This window comes from Temnothorax curvispinosus, unplaced genomic scaffold (genome assembly GCF_003070985.1).
Source record: "Temnothorax curvispinosus isolate PA1 unplaced genomic scaffold, ASM307098v1 QBEX01012971.1, whole genome shotgun sequence".
Taxonomy (NCBI): domain Eukaryota; kingdom Metazoa; phylum Arthropoda; class Insecta; order Hymenoptera; family Formicidae; genus Temnothorax; species Temnothorax curvispinosus.
This window is the reverse complement of record NW_020222751.1, coordinates 48304-68311: the sequence shown is the minus strand read 5'-3', so window position 1 is coordinate 68311 and position 20008 is coordinate 48304. Positions and strand designations below refer to the sequence as shown.

The window sequence follows — 20008 nt, the reverse complement described above, 5'->3', positions numbered from 1 at the left end:
CAAAATAGGTTGTCAACATGTCACAAGACAGAATTCTCCATTGGAGAGAGTGAGAGGAGAGAGTGGCGGCGCCACCGTCAACGCAGAGTTCTCGGCTGACCATCCAGGAGCCTTAAATGACACTGGTCACCATTAATTTTTTCCGTCTAGAAATGTTTTCTTTTTTTTTTTTTATATTCAAATCGATATTTGTGTTTAAAACAGAATTTGATAGAAAAACAAATCTTTGACATTGACTTTATTTTTAAGTTTAAATTAGCTTCTAGCGATGAAGAACTGCCTATTATTTTTTCTTTATAAAAATATATATTTATAAGTTTTTTTATGAATCAACGAGTGCTTTGAAATGAAAGTACAAATGTAAAATTATTTTATAGTTACTTTGACATTTAATAAGACATTTGAATTATCTAGAAACTTTCTATATTTATTATAAAAAGTATAAAACAGAAAAAATATTTGTTTTAAATAATGACATAACACAAGTTCAAAAGTCTCGTTAAATTGTTTTTGCTAAGTCAATAATAGATTGCTTTTATTATTATAACGAAACAATATTTTAATTATTTATTAGTAAGAATTTTATTGATAAAAATATGTGAACGTAATTTATTGCGATAGTTCTATTACAGTATCATCATATAGTTAGTAAAAAGTTCGTATTTTAAATTTCGTATTTTATGTATTCTTCATTTAAACGATATGTAGTTTTAATATGCTTCAATTTGTGGTGTCCCGAACTATTCTGTGATAATGTGCGAAGCAAACTTGGCTAATTATTCATTATTACATGTATAGATAGTTACTTATATAGCAAAAGAAAATTAATGATAAATATAGTTAGAAAGAAGTACAAACAATTCAGCAATAGTTGTATAAAATTATATGCGCACATAATATATTTCATGAAGGGATAATAATCAAAGTTGTTTCGTAATGGAGTATTCAGTATATAACATTATATATTATTAGACATCTGTTTTCTTTATAGAGCACTTTATTGATTTTTTGCACTTTTTCGTTAACAATAACGATAACTACACCTAATGAACCGTGTGCTGTTTGTTAGGAAGACAGGAGTACTTATTACTTTTCTACAAAGCTGAAATTATTTCAAAATATTTAAATATTATATTGAAGTAAAATGTTTAAGTATCACTGTGTACTCTAATTTCATTTAGAAGTTTATTTTTCGATAACCGAAATGTAATGCGATATGCGATATTTCATGCGTTGTAATTTTTCAATTGCCTGGTGTGCATCGATGCTATTTTATAATAAAATGTGTTCTAAACAAATGTGACAAGTACAACTTTATCGTCTCACACATCCCTTACATAAGAAATAGATAAAAGATCTGCATTTTATACCTGCATAATAAGAAAATATATATCTCAAGGCAAATCAGTCAGTCTTATAAACTCGTCAATTTCAATAAATCAACTGATAATGCTTCTCCGATAATTATAGTCAGTACACTTATTCTGGAGACAGACTGCTGACATACGTTGAATTTTCATTGCATGCAATTGCATGAGACATTGGACTACTGTTAATAGGTGAAATTTATAAAATCTATGCATTATACAGTGCAATACAACAGAAAGAAGTAGATACATTATTTTTCGACGAACACAACATTCTGACGTCACTTTATACGTCTGGCAATAGAAAACTGTATTAAAATATTTTTATCAAAATTTACAACGGAACGGAATGGTATCATAATTATGTACACTACATAACAATAGGTCTGTCTGTTTTAATCGCACTTTTTATTTTACTTTCTGTACTTAAAATCAAACTGGCTTTGGAGAGAAGAACGACATAAACAAACAGACCTAATCACTTTTATAAAGACGGATTCCTGCTCACAGTCTCTATTAATATAATCGACTTTTATTTACGCTCGTTAGCGTATCCGCTAATATTACTACATGAAATTAAATTTCTTTTCATTGTCACATCTTTTGCGTGCTTAGTGTGATCATTGATATCACATGCAATATAAAACGGCGCACGAAAAAGAATAGCCTAATTTTATTTCCAGCGACGATAAGAAGTTTATCAGTAATAAAAAAGATATATATTATGCTTCGCATTCTTAATATTTATATAACATTCTTTAATATATATAATAAAATAATAAAATAACTTTTCACATTTAAACATTACTATAACATTCTTTTATCAGTAATAAAATTCTTATCGATTTTAAGACCAGACTACCCTTTTTCATGACACTCTATTTGTATACGCATCGAACAATATTTCGAGATTCTCGATATGGTAGTATTAGGATAGAGGAAGTATCGCTAACAGGATGCGGTTCGCACTCTCACTTTATCCCTCAGGTAATTGGCGACCTGCGTCTGCGAGTGTCGGACGGCCAGCTGAAGCGGCGTGATGCCTTCCTGATTTACGAGCAAAGGATCAGCCCCCGCTCCCACGAGCTGCCTCGCAACCGTCATGTGTCCCGTCAAGGCTGCCGCATGTAATGCACTTTCGCCGTTCTGAAACCGTAAAGAAACCTAATAGTTATTTGCGCATGACAGAAATTATATATGTGTAGAATTATATATATAAAGTTATATAATTAATATTAGTTTAAAATTATACACGAATTTTTAGGTAGGTCAAAACTCCCATCGATAGACAAGACTACTTCGCAGAATTGCCTCGTCAATTTTTTCCTCCAATTCTCGCTTACCGGGAGCACGCCGAGCGAAGGACGGTACTTGAGAAGCTCGCCGATGACTGCGGTGTGACCCTTGTGCGCTGCTTTGAAAAGCGGGGTTGCGCCGTCCTGTGAAAGGAAATTGTTCGCGATGCACAATCCACGTGCACAATAGCAAGAGCTCATTTTCGGCGATTATACGACACGCGATCTACGCGGGACTCACGTGTCTCGTGGCGTCGACCTTCGCGCCGGCTCTCAACAGCCTCCTGACGACGTGGTCGTGTCCCATTTGCGACGCAATCCAGAGCGGCGTGGCACCGTCCGTTCTCACCGCATCCGTCTTCGCCCCGTGCTCCAGGAGGACTTCCAGAATACGGAGGTGGCCGTTCTGAGCGGCGATAAACAACGCCGTGGCACCGTCCTAAACAAGCCATAATGGTTTCTTAACTTTCTCTCGCATACTAATGTCGCGCTGCCATTCCAAATGCATATCATACATAAAGTAACGTGTCCGATTGAGCCGTATTGAATCGTACTTAATCTTCATAAATTTAATGCCGATTAAATTCGATTTATATTTAATGAAATAACTGAACTAAGAAATTTCGATGTTACTCGTAGAGCTAAATATTCAAACGCCTTCAGTCGAATATACTAAGAATTGTAATTGGGTAATAGGCACAATTTGAGCGCGTTTTCTTACCTTCATATGGGCGTTCGGACTGGCGCCTCTCTCTATTAAGCCCTCCACGACATCCAGATGACCGTACTGACACGCTACGAAGAGCGGCGTGCCGCCGTCCTGAAATCAACGTGGGACATGTTAGCGTTAAAGCAGCGAGATCATATTACACCGTCGCGCTAAAAGCTCTTCCGTCCCATCTACTTACTATGCTGCACGAATCCACGATCGCGCCGTGTTCCAAAAGCAGACCCGCGATGTCCATGTATCCGCCTTGGGCGGCGAAGAATAAAGCTGTTGTCCCGGTCTGCGAACGCAAGACAAACGCAAACGTTACGTGTAGACGATCACGTCGTCTTGGACGACTGCCGCAATAATATACATTTGGATCCATTTATCTCGAGCATCTTAAATATTTTTTCGAATAAATTATCTTCAAGAAATTGAATCGTATGAATTTACACGGTTTTGCAAAGTTCATTGTTCGCGTAAAACGGACGGAAAGAACTTTTTCTGCGACAATTTCTTTTTCCAATTAATTATTTTATTTTCTCAAGGAAATAAATGTCTTGAATATTGTTTTTCTTTCCCTTGAAAATCGAAACGCTCAAGGTAAACAGATCATTCTGCACATTTGCACGATCTAAGAAGATCAGGAATATCGCGAGGTCGGAAATTCTTCGCGACAGAATGTAACAGTTTCTATACAGAACGCAGAGATAAGCACGGCGAGACGAGAGAAGAAGAGAATCGATGATGTACAGTTTTATCTCCGATAGGGGATAAAACCCAGCTTCTTACATCTTTCTACATAACTAATTTAAATATTAGATAATGTCTACATTGTTTAAATAACAAACTCTGATAAAATTGAAGATGCGTGAAATTAAAAATGGAATTAGAAATAGAAAAAGATCAATAGTTCTTCCTGTTGTAAAGTTCTAATAAGCGGGGATACGAAAGATGAAGCGAGTTATTTCGTGTCGAAAAATATTTATGAAAGGGGCATACCGAATGTAATAATATGCGCCGTAATTTCATTATGAAAGATGCATCGCGATGCTTTGGCGCGTGCATTGAATCGCACAGAGAATTCGACGTGACGTCGGTTGCCACTTAGCGATATGCAAATGTCACGTACTCTCCCGTGAGTCCCGTGACCCACCCATAATTTATATCGACGGTAAATCGACGTAACATGTGGACGTGTAGTCGGCAATTGCGTCGACCGCCGTCATTAATAACAATATCGAATAGCATTTTATTGGCCAATGTGAAGGAGAAACGTCGATTTCCTTCGGAGCACGATGGGCATTCGGATACAAGCTTCTCTTTACGGCTCTCTTACGCCCAACTTTCTTCCATTGCTTGCACCTGTATATGTTTATCCGTCCGTATAACACGAAAGGGGAAGCTACGATATGTCATGCTTAACGGTAAACTTTAGCGACGAGAACCGGTCGCAAAGCGGCCTTGATATTTCGAGCAAATGTCAACTCGAATATCTTCTGATGAAATCAGAAGTTATCGCGAAGTGTGCGATTTAGAAATTTTTCTATTTATTTCCTTATTTTTTCTTTCATTTTCCTTTTTCCCTTTTATTTCCTATTTACAATCAATACAAATATCGTCCTATCGAAGGTATAATATTAAACAAACTGAAAACATTAATTTGCCACTAATTAATTTTTATGTATACGTAGAAGTAGAAGCTATATGACTTTATTTTTTACACTATCGATCGGTTATTCAATCCAATGTAGCTGTAAAAGATTATCTTGTCGGTGTTCCTTAGAACATCATTGCGATTATTAATAAACTCATCGTTAGAGTGCTAAAACTTGGCAGCCGCAATAAACTATCGATTTCTGCGAAGCGACCGTAGTACCGTTTTACAATACAATATACTTGTCCTTCACCCGATAAAGATAATGTCTCGCATTGAAGCGTGACTATCTGCCACTCGAAGCACGTGTCGTGCTCGGATCGCGTAAATTTTCGAAACTTTCGTCAATCGCAATTCCTGGCTAAACTATTTAGCTGCGAAATACGGGCCTCGAAGCTACGACGAGGCAATTAGAAACCCAGCGTTACGCTTTCACGAGGGAAGATAAATCCTCCTGGACTGTCGGGCGATTTCGATCGTATCCTACGGGCGGCGGGAAGGAGTCGTAAAAGGCAAATTGGGAGTGAGAGGTCGGTTAGAACGAAACGTTGGTAAATTGTCAAGTTCGCACGGTGATCTTTGAACTAAATGCAGCGACGTTCGACACACTTCCTGGAAGAGATTTAAGAAAGAAAATTAAAACACTCTTTTTGACGGGTACAACGCAAATAAGATCTTAAGATTATAGAATTTAAAGTACGTTCACAATAATATCGCGAAAACATACAAATTAAAATTCTTCGTCGCGCGGCACATAAAGTATCTCTCTCAAAGAGCTCTCTTTGCAAGTCCTTTCGAGAATAGCATGCCTGAGGAATTGTAATGAGATCTACAAGTCCTGTTTAACGTTATCCAAACCTCTCGAAAGAGGAATAATACAAGCTACGCGCAACAGGCAACTATTTTTAATTTTTTATTAAAAAATTAAACCAGTTTTTATTTTCTTTTTTAATTTCTACAGATATATTTATTATTTTATTATTAAAAAACTAAACCAGTTTTAATTTTTTTATTGCTACAATATTTTATTACAAATTTAATTTCTTATTTAATGTCCACAGGTATACCGACTTCTTAATTGCGTGATTTATTTCGAGGCTCTCTTTCGCATACGAGCCTTAGGCGCGCCATTTAAAGAGCAATCCACTGGACCTGACGCGAGTAAAATGCACTTTCACTGCCGTAAAAGCTCGGTCGAGGGAGCGGCGAACTCGTAGCTTTACCCGTTATGTATCCTGCTGTTCCACACCCTGGCGCGAGGCCGATCGTATCTCAGATTAATCCTTCGATATTACTTCCGGGGGAAAGAGACTATACGGGAAAGACCGGAAACTTTACGCTTCCGCTTTCGCGCCACTTTTTTTTCTTCTTTTTACAGCTCCGCTCTTCCGCGCGTCCCGTTTGGCGAATTTTTTTTCTTCTTTTTGCAGCTCCGCTCTGTCGCGCGTCCCGTTTGCAACCTTATTCCCGTTTGGCGAACCTTATTCTGCTGTTTTTTTTTTTTTTTTTTTACAACTTGCGGAGTATCTCCCTGCCGGGAAACGGGCCGCGCGGTGCACACGCCGTGGAGTTACGCCGCGCCGCGATGCGTGGCGAGCGAAGCGGGGACGTAACATACCCTATCCATTACCGAACCGCAGAAATTCTATATAACGCGACGATCAACCTGTCACGTGTGGTCCGCATCGCCGCCGATCCGGACGAGACGCGTTCCTTTCGCTTCGGCGATCATGCGTGAGGAAACGCGCGCAGAAATCCGTTCAGCCCGAGATCAAATGCCCGACCCGTATTCGTCAGAAGCTATCAAGTTATCAGACGACAACTGCATCCAAGCAGATCTAGAAATTGAATATAGACATTTTTCAGAAAAATTCGCTTGCTAGACAAAAAAAATCTACAATTGTTACAAATGACAAATATTTTATTCACAATTAATTCACAATAATTCACAAATGTGTATAAAACTATCCAATCTTTGATAAAATAACTCCGCGAAGAAATAAGCTTTATGCAAACTCCTTTATCTTTTTTTTTACCTCCTTAAGATCTGTAGAGTTTTCGTTTCATATGGAAATATTGCGAAATATTTATCGATATAAAAGTTCAATATCTTTATATCTCAATTCTTAGTACGGATCGAAAGAGAAGTAGATTTGAATCAAAGATGCGAGTTGAAAATCTGATCGTAACCCAGAGAGAAGTCCACCACGGCGCGTGCACAGCGGTACCGTATACTTTATAACAGCTTACGGATGCAAAGTCCGCCGATTGAACATCGGTCCCAAGTAGGGCAACAAAAGGTCAGTTATTTTCGTTTGGCGAACGCGCGGCGCCGATTTTAATTAAACTAGCCGGTGCAAAAACGGCCGAATGATAATTAACAATAAATGGCGCGCGATATCCCCGTGTATTAAATACGAGATTGATTGGCGAGATTGATTGGTCAAATAGCCTTGATTGGTACGAAGCTTTGTACGATCGCTGCAATTAACGTCTCCATTCATTGACGACAGTGTCACAGCCCACACAAGATCCATACAATTTATCGGAGGCTGAGTCGGGATGACCTGACAGGTGTCGTTCACCCTCGTCTTGTCCATTTTTAGACGATCGATAATCGCGGGTAGATTTTCAGACATCGTTCAACTGAGAAATCCTTCTTTCGAACTCTTACTCTCGCATTCGAAAGCTATGGAAGTCATGATTGTAATAAAAGTTGTGGTTTACGAAGAAATGACAGATCTGTTAATGAGTTCGAAAGACTTACACTTAACAAAATGATCAAATATTATACTTGTCCACCGAGATACAATCAATCGCAAAAGATTGCAAGCGAACTTTACACAACGGGATATCATGTATAAAAATTCATGTGTGTGAAATTTATTAGAAATAAAAATCGATATATCTATAGACATATTTTTCATAACAATAAAATATTACTTTCCAGCAATAGATCTTTTCTATAAAGAACTTCAAGTCAACAGTTTCTTAGAAAAAGTACGATTTAATATTGATAGCGCTTTCTCGTAACGATAAAATCTATAGATAGAAAAATTCTTAAAGCACACTTCCCTGCAGCAAGAAAAAATATTATCCATTTCCTGCCCTCTCTAATGTTCTATAAACGAGCACCTTACTGCCGCACGCGCGATTTTCCTACGTATCGCGATGGTACTTGCGATAGTATGGATAACAGTTTAGATAGATTGTAGACACCCAGTGTCAGCGGTAATTCCTGAACTTCCACGTTGCGTGTCTTGCACAGGCACTCGCGCTATTAAGCGGCATTAGAATCACGCGAACTTGCACGCACGAATGTTATGGCACAAGCTCACGGTATGCCTGGGCAACCTTGAAATATTTTACCAGTCTTTCACGTTTTCCTGCAATTCGTTTCTCACCTCATCGCGATATTTAAACTGCAAGTCGTTAACAGGTCACCGTTTCAAAATCAATGCGACATTGAAATTCCAACGGTGCTGCGGTTTTTCTAGATTTGAGATAAAATATATACAGAGTTTCTCTCTCCCTCCTCCTTAAAATTATCGCTTTACGCCAATTACGGTTGCGGGAAATTTATTAGCCGATTGCTACGCGTATACCGATAAATTGATATGGAAATCGAAATGAGATACAATTACCTCTTTAAGTAACGGTTTCGGGATCTCGGGGTATTAATTTAAAGAGGATCGCGTTTTCCAGTCCATGAAAATGTTCTTTGGATTCTCGATCCGCCGATTGCGTAAGACGACGAACGCGCTTAACGGGTTTTTAATGAACGTTTGCGTAATTCTGGGCTGAACGGCGACGTCGTCATCGTTTACGCATCTCGGTAGTAAGAGCGCAGACCGTATGATCAACTCGAACGTTACACATTCCTATTTCCGAGCACATTTACTCATCATGTAATATTCTGTCTCTCTCGTGCGCGTTTCTAATAGTGATTATATCGTTTGAAACATATTTTGTCAATCACTGTATCTTTAAAAAACAATATTTAATATTTTCAATTTTTATATTATATAAAAAGTACGATTAAAAGAATCAAAATCCGTGATTTCTGAAAATGCTCTGTACATTGAGTACTTTTTTTTTCCGTGTAGGTCAGACTTTCTGTGATGTGAGAAATAATCTCTCAAATTAAAAATATTACTAAAAGATTAAGACTTAAAAATTAAATCAGATTTTTGTCGTGAAAGAGACTTGCTCTCCCTCAAACTTTTTTGTTCTTTCATTTTTCGAGATATGCAGTAACGTCGGTCCGTCCAACTCGGGCAACCCTGTCATCGAGATTTGCATACAATGCCATAATTCTAGATGGCACCGAGACACCGAGGGAGAAAAAAAGAAGCGTGCGGGTCTGACGATAAATCCTCTTGAGGCACTTAAAAAACGGATACTCGACAGCTTCCTGGTGCACCGCGTGACGGGCTTTTATGTCTCGCTGAGACCCGCGTGCGCTTAAAAGTGATACAACGCGTCACAAGACGATGCTCCAGGAAGTTTCAAAAATTCTATTTTGATGCCACGATACTCGGAACGAGTGGTATCTAAAGATAGGATCTTCAACAAGGTTCTCAAGTCGGAATTTCTTTATGAAATCTTTGCTGAATTAAAAATCTTACTTTTTTTAACTGTCACAAAACATAATGTTTGAGTTATAAATATAAACGGCTTAAAACGGATAGCACTTTTCACAAATTAAGTTTTTAGAACGCAAATAGGAATTTTATTTAGTTATAAAATTCTAAATTAATAAATATCAATGTTGTAAAAATTTATATTAGAATATTTAACATAAAATATTTTAAAAATCATGGAAACGATACGTGATTTTTATTGCGAGAAAACCATTTCGACATCGGTCGAAGAACTCCTTGAAGCAATTACTACAAAGTGATTATTATGACATTTCGCATACTCTGTTCGATCCTTTAATCAAACGTAATTAAATACTTGAGAACCGTTTTACAGCGGTGATTGAATTGCAGATGGTCTCATGACTGCGATATTCGATACCGGTTTTATCACGATTATCAATGTTAATGTCTGTACGAAAATAAATGAAATACGATTCTGAAGACATGTTATGAAACATCCTTCTATCTTCTTTATAAAGATTAAACGTAAAAACACAACATATATAGGAAAAAATAACGATAAGTATATAAATTGTCGTACTATTCGTACGTCATTACATATAACTGTTTTACGGCGGTGATTATGATCATAAACGATACTTTGCGACGATTAGAGTACTCTGAGTTACACGCTACATTACTCGACGGCACTCGATGGTATTTTCGTAGATAAGTTCGCGTACACAAAGTAACAAAATTCTCAAAATATCACTTATCTCAATGACTATCTGTCACAATCTTGTTGTTAGTAAAAGATAAACTGTACAACACAGATAAATCGTCTGATAATATTCTCGTTTATACTCAACTTTCGAGCAACTTGAAAAATTAATAATAATCTTTTGCAGAAGCAATATTTCTCTTCAATAAATATAAATAAGACCAGAGGCTACCCTCTTATTTATCGTCCTGTAATACGCTAAAATTGATAGATGTACTATGAATTTTTGGGTATTTAATGAACGGGAGCGCGCACGTGTCGTCTACTAATACGATTAAGGCGGGTCTCATTCATTCATAGATCGCTCAATCTTTGACATAAGGTCGGAACATACCAGCCTCTTGGCATTGGGGTCCGCCCCTTGGTGCAACAGCTCAGTCACGGCGTCGATGTGGCCACCGGCGGCGGCTAATATCAAAGGTGTCGTGCCATCCTGAAAGAAAACCGACCCCGTTAGCAAAGCACTCCGCTCCGACGATTCAATTATAGACGCGAAACTTTCCCGCCCGGTGAACGCATACCGGTGAATGTATGCCGGTGTATATTTTCTAATCGATCTTCTCGCGAGCTATTAAGATTCGCGTCCTAAGTCCGCTAAAGCAATTAGCACACGTATACATTCATGTCGATATATGTATCCGCGATGTCTCGTCAAAAAGCAACAATTTGCACATAAAAAGATGTTTCCTAATGTCAGTATGTATGTAAAACAATCGACTACAACGCAAAGTTTTGCAAAATAGTGTTCGGTGTTTCGAATGGACAGAAAAGAATCGCGAATGGCAGGAAGTACCATCAACGCTCGATGACTAAACAGACATATGGCGATTCGATTCGGCTCTGATACTGACACAATTCCACGTGGATGAGCTCGCAAAAAATACGACGTTCCGCGTTCGGTCTCCAGGCCAAAAAGTGGCACGATTAGTGTCCGCGCTGATCTAATAAACCACTTTCGAGACGCCGAGAGGAGTGTGCAACGTTACTCGCGCGCTGCTCGCTCCTCATTGTCATTTGCATAATGAGTCGGCCGACAGCGAGGAGAGAAAATCGCGCTTTTGCCGCGATATCGCCGATCTATCACGAGACCATTGCAATCAGGAACGCGAGAGTTCCTCAGCGTAATCGATTTCCGGCAGCAATCTCAGGTGATCGTATTGTGTTGAGCTGATGAACTGATTTTGAGCTGATAAAACCGACTGGGCCCAACTAGATCGCGTTCGCAAGAAGACACATACTATATAATATTATCTTCCAACTTCCTTTTCACTCCAAATTCCACATTCTCGCTCTGGAAAATTGACGTTCCATTTCTGACAATGAGAAGTGATCGTATCGCGAAACTGAGGGTGTGTTACACGGCACTGACCTTGTCCTTGCAATCAACGTGGACGCGTCCGGAATCCAATAAAATACGAAGACGTTTGGCGTCCCCGCGTGCCGCCGACAAATGCAGCTCCACGTCCCAAGGCGATTCTTTCTGAAAAAGTAAGAGTCAAAGGTGACGGATTAATAAAACGCTAATTAAATTCTCATTTTCTAGTTTACGTAAGACGGTTGCAATCGGAGCAACGCGAATGCAGAAAGTGTCTAAAAGTTTATGCCTCGAGATTGTATCGAAACCATTAACATTGTAATAATATAAAATTGAGAAAAGAAATCAACTTTCTTTGAATTTAGAAAATATATAAGATTAATTAATTAAAAAAGTTATATATATTAATAAATGACAGAGTTATATTAATAGTTAATGCAAAAAAATCTGAAATTAATTCTGAATTAATTAATATAAAAAGCCAAGAAGATTCAATTTCGAAACTATAGGAAAACTTTATAAATTCGATCCCATTTGGAATAATCTCAATTTCTTTAATTCCTACAGAATTTTAATCGCATGACTTTTTATGTTTTTATCAATCCAGTTAACATCAATTAATTTCGAGATTAATATCGTCAATTTAGTAACATGGAACAAATTGTTTTCAATCATAGTTTACAAAAGGACATTATCGTACATATCCAAGTCTTTTCCACATCCAAATAATGAAAATACATTCCTACATCAGAGGTCCGAATATATAAACCGTGCATTGGATACGTGATAGAATATAAAAACGGTAAATATGAAGGAGAGCTTGTCAGATCGTTGGAACCGTCTAAAGGCTCGTAAAATATTTTTAGCGCCTTCATAATCTCAAAGATATGCTCGTGGGTTGTCATTGAGATCGATATCTCTCAGAATCGTGGATCCTTTATTCCCCGCGTTTACGACTTCTAACGGTGAACGCAAACACAGCGCAAACGCTTTTCCAGCGTGAGTATCTCTTCGCGGTCCTTCGCCGCAATGACGATCGAAATAATACGTCGACCTTCGTTTTCGAGTGTTTATAGAGTGATTCGTCTCGCGAATGGTGCAAACACGTTCTCGGAGAGAGAAAACATATCCCGCGTGATTTCTCGAGGAGTAAATGCCTGTGGCGGGTCGCTCCCGCGGATTTATGTCTTAACGGAACTCGCGCTCCGAAATATTTCGTGGAATTCCACGGACGGGCGGGGAAGACGAGCTTGTAGACCCGATATTTGTAGCTTTGTACCCGTTAGCCCGTAGTTTACCGATGCGCATCACGGATCGCAAACGTAAAGTTGCAGAACGCGTCGGATTGTACGTTCAATGGCGCGGAAAAACCTTATTACGAGATTTTGCGGCGATACCGTTCAGCAGCGAGGCAAGATTCCTTCGGATATGTGGAACACGAGAAACAAATCGTCTCGTATCACGGAAATCGTGATATTATGATACATTTTCCATAATTATAATGCCGCAATTAATTTTCTCAAACGAATAATTTTTTCAAACGAAGAAGCAGGCAGCGAAAGGTACAAGCACGTCTTGTAGAAACTAATATTATTCTTTGTCATAAAGTCATAAATCATTTGCAAATATAACAGAGTTAAGTACGAAGTCTAATAAAGAAAAAGAAACGGTAAATTTATAATTTTTTTTTACATTGTAATTTTTATGTTAAAAATTAATTATTAAATATAATTGTAAAACTTGGAAGATAATTTTTTAATTATGAAACCTCAAAATTATAAGATTAAATTAATCATGATACTAAAATATTCAAGATTGATTATTATCATATCTACGCGAAATCTTTTCATCCTCTTACATTGCACGATACAATTTCACAGCACACATTAAACTGTCAGCCGTTCCATATTCAAGCAAATCTTTTTCAAGTACTCAATGAATCGACGATTTATTCTAATCGTGCGTACGTGTAATTTATATATAAAACATCGCAATTACATTCAAAGCACATCAACTTTGAGATAAATGAAATAACTTGTTCCACAACTGCTATTAAATAAGATATTAAATAAGTTACATTTCACATGTTATCATAAATTCATAATAAGAAAGTTATTAAATAAATTATCTCACGTTTCGTTATAAATTCATAATTAGATTTGAGATTCAAATTGATACGTATACACGTGCTGTATTCTACGCCTAACAATTTCACGTAAAATTTCGTGTCTCTGCGTCGCGAGCACGTGTCCTCGGCGGCACTTCGCGGAGCTGCTATACTTTTCTCCGCAGTCTCGACCGTAATTAGCGCACGCGGCCGACGATTAAAGCTTTAATTAAAATATCAAAACAACGTATACGCCGGCAACGGCATGATTCTCGGCAACGGCATACGCGATACTTTTCCCCTGTCATACATATTCGTGTTTAATTTGTTATGATGTTCTCATAACGAAATTTTAAATAGTGTTGTCGTAATTATCTTCAAAACTTATTTTAGAATCTGACTCGAAGCATTATCTGTAATGTATTTCTTGAATTTAAAGGTCGCTTTAAATTTAAATAATCTTAGTTCGCGTCAGATGTCAGAATAGAATTTATACTTTGTACATATTCAAATGTTCTTCAAATCTATGAAAATCTTAAATTATAAATAGAAACCTTTCCTGCGCATACTTATCGCTTAAATGTAACATAAAAATTATGTGCATGTGTAAATCGTTAATTTGTTAGATTTTAAATGTCGAAAAGTATATTATAGCAAGAGTCTGTAATGCGTTAAATCTTTCAAATTCCAGCGATTGTCGCGGATTTATCGTGTTGTTAACAAGCCTAATTCGAGAGGTCTGATGTAAATCTTACGTAACGCAGATAGGGAAATTATGATGAACAAGCTATTAAGCGCCGACGTCGCGCCGGCGATGTGACCGGCTTTAAAGCCGACTCTACACACCGCTCGATATTATGCAACGCGTGTCACGAACAATATTGCGTTGATAATGTCTATCCGCGGTCTGTAAACTCAAGTACATACGTTGCAACTATGACAATTACGCGATAACAATTGCCAGCGGATTAAAGTGCCGCGCTCGTGCCGTTCATTCCGTCTCGATCTTGCTGAAAACATCGGATAATCGGCCGTTATATCCTCGCGGTCAGTTTTCTACGGAAATATCCGGGTCGGCAGGCGCGATCGAGCGGCGCCTCGGCCGTGACAAACTCCGACTTTCGTTTTTAATCGCGCTCGCGCGCAGGTGCACCCATTCATCGTCGCGAACCAGAAATAACGCGCGCTAAAACGAGAGATAAGACGTATGTTTCTTGTCGCGCTTTTAATACTCGACGTTGTACCTCGAGTTTTTCGCTCGCCCGATGCCATGAATCACACATCACCCTCGATGTCGCGCAACGCGAAGGATAACAATTGAATAAAAAGTATCAAGGGCCGATCGCGATAACAGCGATGTTTTCTCTCTCTCCCGGAAGAGAAAACAATCGACTCATCGAAGATAAAAGCGCAGCAACGATAAACGATAGAGCATCCGCAAATAAATGAACCACGCGAGGAAGCCTCGGTGCGGTAACGTTAGTTCTTTGCAGTCCAAATTATTTTCTTTGGATGAGCGAAACGAGTCAGATGAGCAAATCAAGTATTTCATCCTTAGGTTCATCTAATCGGCTAGTCCGAATGAATTAAAGAATCTGGATTACTTATTCATTATACGGGCGCCATTTCCAATTTTTTTTTTCTACTTGAAACTCTAAGTACGGCGATTATTAACCTATTTACACTATTTTTTGAAGTAATGGTAATTGAATTTACTCTATTATGTATACATATATATTTAATTTAGAGGTGGCACTCGTATAATGAATAAGTCTCAAGAATCTTTATTACTTGAAGGAATTCGTAGAGATCCTAAAAATATAATTTACCGATTACAAATTCGAAGAATTATATGCGTAATATGAAAAATGCACGATTTGAAGATTTGTTTGTTATTGCAACGCATTGTACCGAATCCAACGTAGGACCGCAAAGGTTTAATTCCATCCACCGTCGAATGCTGTCGAGTCTAATCCAAAATCGGGAACAAATTAAGCAACAAATTATCGTTCGTTTCACACGTAAATCGCCGAGGGGATGAACGTCTCACAATCAAACTCAGATCGTACCTGAGGGTCCTATCAATCAGGTCCAGCTGAAAAGAGGCTGCTCTTAATTTCATACAATATACGAGAGGGTGGCGAAGGGCATGTTAATTTCTCCTCTAACTACATAATTATCTAACTAACGTATACTACCAGACAAAAAATGCAGACGCAAGTATCCTTCCAAACCTTTTCGCATCGCGAGGAACAGAAGAACAGCGTCCAGATGTCCGGGGAGAGAAACATGAAACATCCCCTGCGGGGGAGGGGAGGGGAGATATCCGAATATTCCGAATCCTCTCGGTGCTTCTCCGCTCACCTCACACTAGTCACACTCACCTTCATGGACATGTTGAACCGCTGTCGTGCGTATATGCCGATCAATCACTGGTTCGGTTCATCGGTTCTCCCGAGAGTCCCGCAGCGCATCGCACGTCCTGGCCGCGTCGAGCGAGGAGTTGGCACACACCACCGCCGTCCGTCCAGCGCGAAGCGCGCCCCGCTACTGAACGCCAGCCTCTGACGCGGCTCGCTTTGAAGCACCGCTCTCGCCGGAGTGTTCTTGTTCTTCCGCCCGTACGCGCGCGACGGCCCGGCGTCGTCGGCCGGCCAACGAATCGCCCGTAGACGGCGTAGACATAGTACGAGCGTAATCGCGAATACACGGAGCACGGAGCGCGCGGCGTCGACGAACTGACGTCGACGTGACGCGTGGGATCGGGGGAGTGGGCGGGAAGGGGGACCGCGACAGAACGGGAAGTGCATCGGACATCGGACGGTCTCCGTACTCTCCGCGCTCCGCGCATCCTCGCGCATGCGCGGCGTCGAAATTTTGGGCGAAAAATTTTTAGACCAATAATACATGTGCATATATGTACATATGTGTCGATTTTCAAATCTTATGGATTTATAACAAAACGCGGTTAGATAATTGATTTTATAACTTTCAGAATTGCGAAACAGGTTTATATGTATAATATTTTATCTCAGAGCTGTGGAATTCATGAATTGTTTTCCAAATGCAATTGCGATGTACATTTTATAGCAATAAATATTTGTAAAAAAGTTTCATAGTAATCAATTAAATAAATACTTGTAAAAATGTGCTATCCTGATCCTATTATAATGTTTATATCATCATGATTCACAAAATCAACAATTTGGAACGTTATTTTGTATGTTATTTCTACCGAAGATTCGGCTCGCAAGTGACATTTTATCAATACAAATGCAAAATTAGCCAAGAAAGATACTTTTTTAACAGCAATTATAAATGATTAATTTTGACTAAACTCTAATTAGCTTGATTAGCGATTGCCTTAAGAAATATCTACGTGTATTTTAACATAGATAGAATTTTATTACAATTTTGTTAACAGATAGAATTATATATTATATTTTTTGTCAACATAATTATTGTATCTTTTTTTTGCTCGACATACGGAAATAAAGATTAGAAACAATTAACGAATTACATGACTAGAAATTTTCTTTAAATAAGTCCGTGTTGAATTATAATCGGAGTTTAAGTTGGTCAAAAAACCGCCTTTGAACGTTCTTCTTGTCGCAATACTTAAGTGCGGGTGTAGATATTTAATAAGTTACATGTGGTGAGCTCGAACGACATTTTCGCATGCAAAATTAACTTTATGAATCTTTTTCTCTCTTCAATGTCCCATTTTTTATGTTTATCTCCTTTCAAGTACAGAAAGTGCAACGTAGTGCAGCTAACGAGGAACAAATCTACGGTTTCCACGGCGCAGGCGCAGCCTCCTCCGTTCTTTCCGTTCCGCAGCCATCTCGAGCTATCAACGTGCCGATTGTAAGCGACGAACTACTTGCTAAATAATCAACGCGTATTACGCTCGCTCGAACAGTACCGCTAATCCTCTGTTTTACGGTGTTGTTGCAGCTGTGAAGAAAAATGGAGAACGATTTGGGAAATCTGGTCGACTTGTACATCCCCCGAAAATGGTGAGACGCAAACACACGTGGCGTCACGGATATATCTCGTAAACTTTACACTGAACGCGAACGAGAATCTCGCATTGAGACGTTTTACCAAAATTCGCGCGCGATTTTTTTTATTCGATAAGGTTTGAACACCGACCGCGGTGTGTGTGCGATAGACACGCAGCGTTTAGAGAAGTGAGGTTAGGTCAGGTGACTGTACTTGACTGTACTCCATATGAATCCACCGGCGAAGAGTCTCTGTTTTTCTTCGACTGTTCCATCCTCGTGATCTCCACATCTGAAGCGAAACATAACTATGTATATACTCAGACTAATGCTCATTTCTACCAATGTAGATTAACTTCTAATCTCGGTTTAACTTCCTAGAGAACTAGGAAAAGATGACAGGTAAGTTAAACCAAGATCAAAATTAACCTGCGTCGATAGAAATGGACATAACAGGGAAATTGCAAGAACATGCGCGTGCGAAGCGTATCGCTGAAAAGAATGGACTCCAATATCCACTTTAAACTTCTGGTTTTTCTCTGTCGCAGCTCGGCGAGTAACCGTATCATCCACGCCAAGGATCACGCGTCTATACAGCTGAGCCTGGCCGATGTCGATCCAGAAACGGGACGCATGACCGATACCCACAAGATGTACGCAATCTGTGGAGCAATTCGTCGAATGGTACATTTAAGTTACTTGTATACATATAGATTTATGTAGCTTATTCGTTGGTATCTTCCTAAATACAAAATTATTATACTGTTATTTGATTTATACTGTTATTTGATTGATATAATAATTCTGCAATGAATTATAATATTGTCAGTATTGCAATATTGATATAAATTAGTATCGGCATCAAAACCTGATGAAATGTCGCTTTACTTTTATGTTCGCAGGGAGAATCCGACGATTGCATCGTGAGATTGACGAAAAACGATGGATTATTATCTAAGAACTTTTAATCTAAGTTATGCGACACGTTTATTTTCAATAAATTAAAAAAGATAAAATAGATTTGATGACTATTCTTTTTGGAACCTCTGCGACAATTCCATTTTTACATAAGTAGTGTTGCGTGCGTTCATTTTACTTGAGATAAACAACAGTAATTTAGAAGATATTCCTGTCAACGAGCTTGTATTAAAAAAGTAGATTTGCTGAAAGGAATAAAATTATTTTTGTTCAATTGTTAAACCAATGTTAATGTTAATTACCTAAGTTAACGTTAATTAGGTAATTATTATTTAACAAATTTTCATAGACTAAATTTCAAGCTTTTATTTTTATACTTAACTTTTCCGAAAATAAATATTACTGAAGATAGACCAGCTTTAATGCTATACCTTTTGTGTACCAATGTGAAAGGCTATATGATACCTACTCGAGAGATATCTTCTTGAACAATACGTGCCTTATTTATTTTGTAACCATCAATTTATTTACAAAGTAATATGAATAAAATGAAATAATTTGGTATGTATATCTTGCTTCTACGAAGAGAACAAATGCATTACAAGTGATATCCATTCGATTATTCGATATCATCTTATATCTTTAGCATGCGAAATTCGTTACCTAATCTTACCTACGCGCGAATTATCTCAACGAATGTAATAAATATACTTATTAATAATTAAACAAATAGAATACTTTAAATCTATTATGATAATTAACGACAGCGGGATTTTGATTATGCATCCATACAGACATATTCGAAAAATCGTAAAAGTTGTTTAGCAGAATTTATCCGGATAAGATTAGCGCGAGAATTGGGTTTTACGTGGTCGGAAATATCCGAAAAATCCTCCACAAGTAACAGGAGCGCACGACAGCGAGGAGGTTCACGGAGGTATTCGAAGCGCGCGGGCGCGCCTGGCGCCATCTGTCATCGACAACTGGAAGTCGATACCGAATTGACGTGACGGTAACTTCGCGAGTGAGTTGGTGAGCTTGGTAAAATACCTCCAAGTAACCTCCTTGCCCAACATGCTTTCCTGATACCCAGATCGAATAAATTGACGATTTTGACGACACCAAATCCATCTAGCCTTATTAGCGGGGAGCACACACTTCTGCATAACGTATAACGCGGAAGCATAAGAAAATTGATTGGTCCATACGCATGTGCATAAGGAAATAGACCAATCAGTTTTCTTATGCTTACGTATTCAGCAGACACAACTG

At 38.4% G+C, this 20008-nt stretch overlaps 2 protein-coding genes across 2 annotated transcripts; one reads left to right on the top strand and one right to left on the bottom strand.

The window, feature by feature from the left end:
- Positions 1–942: 942 nt before the first annotated feature.
- LOC112462945 (ankyrin repeat domain-containing protein 29) lies at positions 943–16506 on the bottom strand. The gene is made up of 8 exons (XM_025029038.1): positions 16199–16506; positions 11762–11872; positions 10727–10825; positions 3571–3669; positions 3384–3482; positions 2904–3101; positions 2711–2806; positions 943–2513 (listed from the first exon to the last, which is right to left on the bottom strand). The coding sequence occupies exons 1-8, from the start codon at positions 16208–16210 to the stop codon at positions 2316–2318; spliced, it is 912 nt and encodes a 303-aa protein (XP_024884806.1). The 5' UTR covers positions 16211–16506; the 3' UTR covers positions 943–2315.
- Positions 16507–17583: 1077 nt separating this feature from the next.
- On the top strand, positions 17584–18838 carry LOC112462946 (40S ribosomal protein S21). Its single transcript, XM_025029040.1, has 4 exons — positions 17584–17681; positions 17772–17833; positions 18367–18502; positions 18721–18838. Exons 2-4 carry the CDS (start codon positions 17784–17786, stop codon positions 18784–18786), a joined length of 252 nt encoding a protein of 83 aa, XP_024884808.1. The 5' UTR covers positions 17584–17681; positions 17772–17783; the 3' UTR covers positions 18787–18838.
- Positions 18839–20008: the final 1170 nt, after the last annotated feature.